Source organism: Cannabis sativa, chromosome 5, assembly GCF_029168945.1.
Source record: "Cannabis sativa cultivar Pink pepper isolate KNU-18-1 chromosome 5, ASM2916894v1, whole genome shotgun sequence".
Lineage (NCBI taxonomy): Eukaryota > Viridiplantae > Streptophyta > Magnoliopsida > Rosales > Cannabaceae > Cannabis > Cannabis sativa.
Window position 1 is genome coordinate 5,544,387 of NC_083605.1, and position 2,827 is coordinate 5,547,213.

The 2,827-nt window shown below is 28.0% G+C and overlaps 1 protein-coding gene across 1 annotated transcript; it reads right to left on the minus strand.

Moving 5' to 3' along the window:
• Positions 1-963: 963 nt before the first annotated feature.
• LOC115716757 (bidirectional sugar transporter SWEET3) lies at positions 964-2,560 on the minus strand. The gene is made up of 6 exons (XM_030645653.2): positions 2,375-2,560; positions 2,250-2,286; positions 1,924-2,146; positions 1,653-1,814; positions 1,437-1,556; positions 964-1,319 (listed from the first exon to the last, which is right to left on the minus strand). Exons 1-6 carry the CDS (start codon positions 2,409-2,411, stop codon positions 1,128-1,130), a joined length of 771 nt encoding a protein of 256 aa, XP_030501513.1. The 5' UTR covers positions 2,412-2,560; the 3' UTR covers positions 964-1,127.
• Positions 2,561-2,827: the final 267 nt, after the last annotated feature.

Here is a 2,827-nt window from a genome sequence, read left to right on the forward strand (position 1 = left end):
TATTATTCGATTGGCATATGTATACATATTTTTTCTTGTTACACACGTGTACATAATTAATTATTTTGAACATAAATTATTTTCAACAACATATAAATATACAAAAAAAAAAAAAATTAAAAAATTAGTGAGATGCCTACTGTAAATCTAATATATATACTATTATAATAAAAAAAATTGAGCTATAATTTTTTCAAATACCAAAAACAAAAATACGGTAAAAAAAAAATGAATGGCTTCTACTATATTTCCCTCTCCAATTTTATCTTTTTAGAGAAAGGTATAATAGTAACGATATGTATACACCTATGATATATGTCTTTTCATTATAATATATAACGTCACTTCCACTCTAAATGAATCATAACTCATTTTATTTGGACAAGTCTTGTTTTAGAAGGATTCTAAGAGACACTATAAAGTCCATTAAGAAGATATATCGAATGACACAAAAATTATTTTTTAATTTAACACTTGGAAAAAAAAATTGCATGGCTGTGCTTACTCTTTTGGTATATGGGATAGTGACAACTGATGATTTATTCAGAAATGGTGAATAATAATATGTACTGTTAATTAGCACATATTCCTGTCCAAAACAAACGCGTTATCTACATAACTTTTGAGGCAGAGCTGAGTTGTTCTTATTATCAACTCCAACGGTTCTGATATGATCATATCACTATATATATATTTGATGATATATTGGTAAATAATATGATCAACTCATGTGATTGTATTTTTTTTGCCTTTTAGGCACACAGTGAAAAATTTCAACAACTTATTCTTTTGGTTAAGGTGTTTTTTTAGTATTATTATTTATTCTTCTATTGACAAAGTGAACCTGCTTTTACGTGTGGTGGTTGGGATTGTGACAGGGGTTAATAATATTATTATGTCAAAATATAGAGAACTTAATTATATATATATATACTAATTAATTTAAAACTAGCTCAGGTAAGATTAACCCAAAACATTTATCCCATTAATCGTATAGCTAATAAACTTCCCACGATTTCACAGGAATATTCATTTGATTCAAATACAAGACACTAAAACAGAAGGAAATATATTCTAAATAATGCTTAATTAATATATAGAATTATTTTTTATTTTTTATGCTCTAATTAACATTTTCCATTGATAGTAGTGATCATCTCATCATTATTCAGAGCTGGTTGAAGCTGTTTGGTTTTGTCATTATCATTCTTCTCAATATCCCATTTCAATGGTTCTTCAATCACTCCCTTATTCTTCCTATATATGCAATATAGCACAAGTTGAAGAAAGCCTAATGGACAACCAAGCATATTTGGTGTCTGCAAAAACAAAATACCAAATGGAGTCAGAGCATTACAATTAGGCACCAGTACTAATACCGATATGACACTAATTAATTAATTAATCAATTAATAATTAGTGATTAGTGCACTTACTGAAAGAAAGAGATCATGGCTAAGTAAGCCATAAGCCAACCAAAGTGAACTAGCAAGGAAAGAGAAAAAGGAGAGATAGAAAGGCATGAACTCAACACTCTTTGTTGAAATTACTTGCTTCTGCACAACACATCAAATAAATAAATAAAAATTAATTAGCATTTTTTTCCATAAAATTCTTTTCTATATTATTTCTAAATTTACTTTAATACTTACCACAACAACTAATGGAGAGCCATACATAGCTGTGGCAACGAAGAGGCCTACAGTGCCCACAAAAATCTTCCGATGGTGATGATCATGGAATACAAATGATGAGACAAGAGCAATTATGCAGAAGGCTGTGATAACACAAATAGTTCCAACAGCTACTTTTATCTGCAAAATGTTAATTAATTATTATTACTTAATAATTATACTATGCATGCATGGCATAATTAACTTGGATTGTAAGTAAGTAATAATAAGTATAGTATAGTGTACTTGCCTTTCTGTTAGAGGATGCAAACCAGAAATATATGAAAATGAAGGACAACTCAAAAAGAATCCCAAGGCCATTGATTGTCACTAATGGGAAATTTTCCCATTTGTTACTTACTATAGGGAATCCGTACCAAGTGTAAAGAAGACAGTTTGAGAGTGAAATAATGTAAGGAACACATGAAAACTCTTCTGTGCTTCTCTTCTTTATCACCCTTAAGAATGTTAATCTGAAATAATAATAAAACAATATTACAACATTAATTATTATAAGTATATGTATATTTGCCATGTAAAGTATAGCTAGACTATAGTTTTAATTAATGAAATTACATTGGGGCAGCAAAAAGGAGCAAAGAAGCAGCATTTCCTGAAATAAATAAACAAATTAACAACATTTAGACCAAAAAATAATATAGGCTAATCAATATTATAGATATGTGATATAAAATTAATACCCATGATTCCAACTGCCATGTGTAGTTTTTCAGCCATGTTTTTCTCTCTTCTCTTGAAAAAATGGTCCAAAGACTATGATATATATTTAGCTAGAAATTATAATGGTCCTATGAGTAAGTTTATTATTATAGGTACTTTAACAAGTATATATATGGACCAAGATAAACTAACAAATGTTGCTTGGGACTGTTGATCCTTTAAGGGGTATTTATACTATTGAATACAGAATAAAAAAATTTATATTTTTTATATATAGGTAACAAAAATAATTGAAAAATAAATAAAAAAGAATTATATATTAATTAATATCATAAGTGGGGATGTCTACGTCTTTATGTAAACTTGTGGATTACAAGAGTAACCATCGTCCATCAGATTTGGTCTAAATAATTTAATTGGTCATTCCTATATACCATTATTTATTTTTTTATTTAGAAAGTAGTGATTTTGAT

Bases quoted from the DNA above. Each gene is read 5' to 3' on its own strand.
- LOC115716757 (XM_030645653.2), bottom strand. From the start codon at position 2,411: ATGGCTGAAAAACTACACATGGCAGTTGGAATCATGG. The intron at 2,147-2,249 runs GTAATTTCATTA...TTATTATTTCAG, and splicing joins CTCCTTTTTGCTGCCCCAAT to ATTAACATTCTTAAGGGTGA. The intron at 1,557-1,652 runs GTAAGTATTAAA...TGTGTTGTGCAG, and splicing joins GCTCTCCATTAGTTGTTGTG to AAGCAAGTAATTTCAACAAA.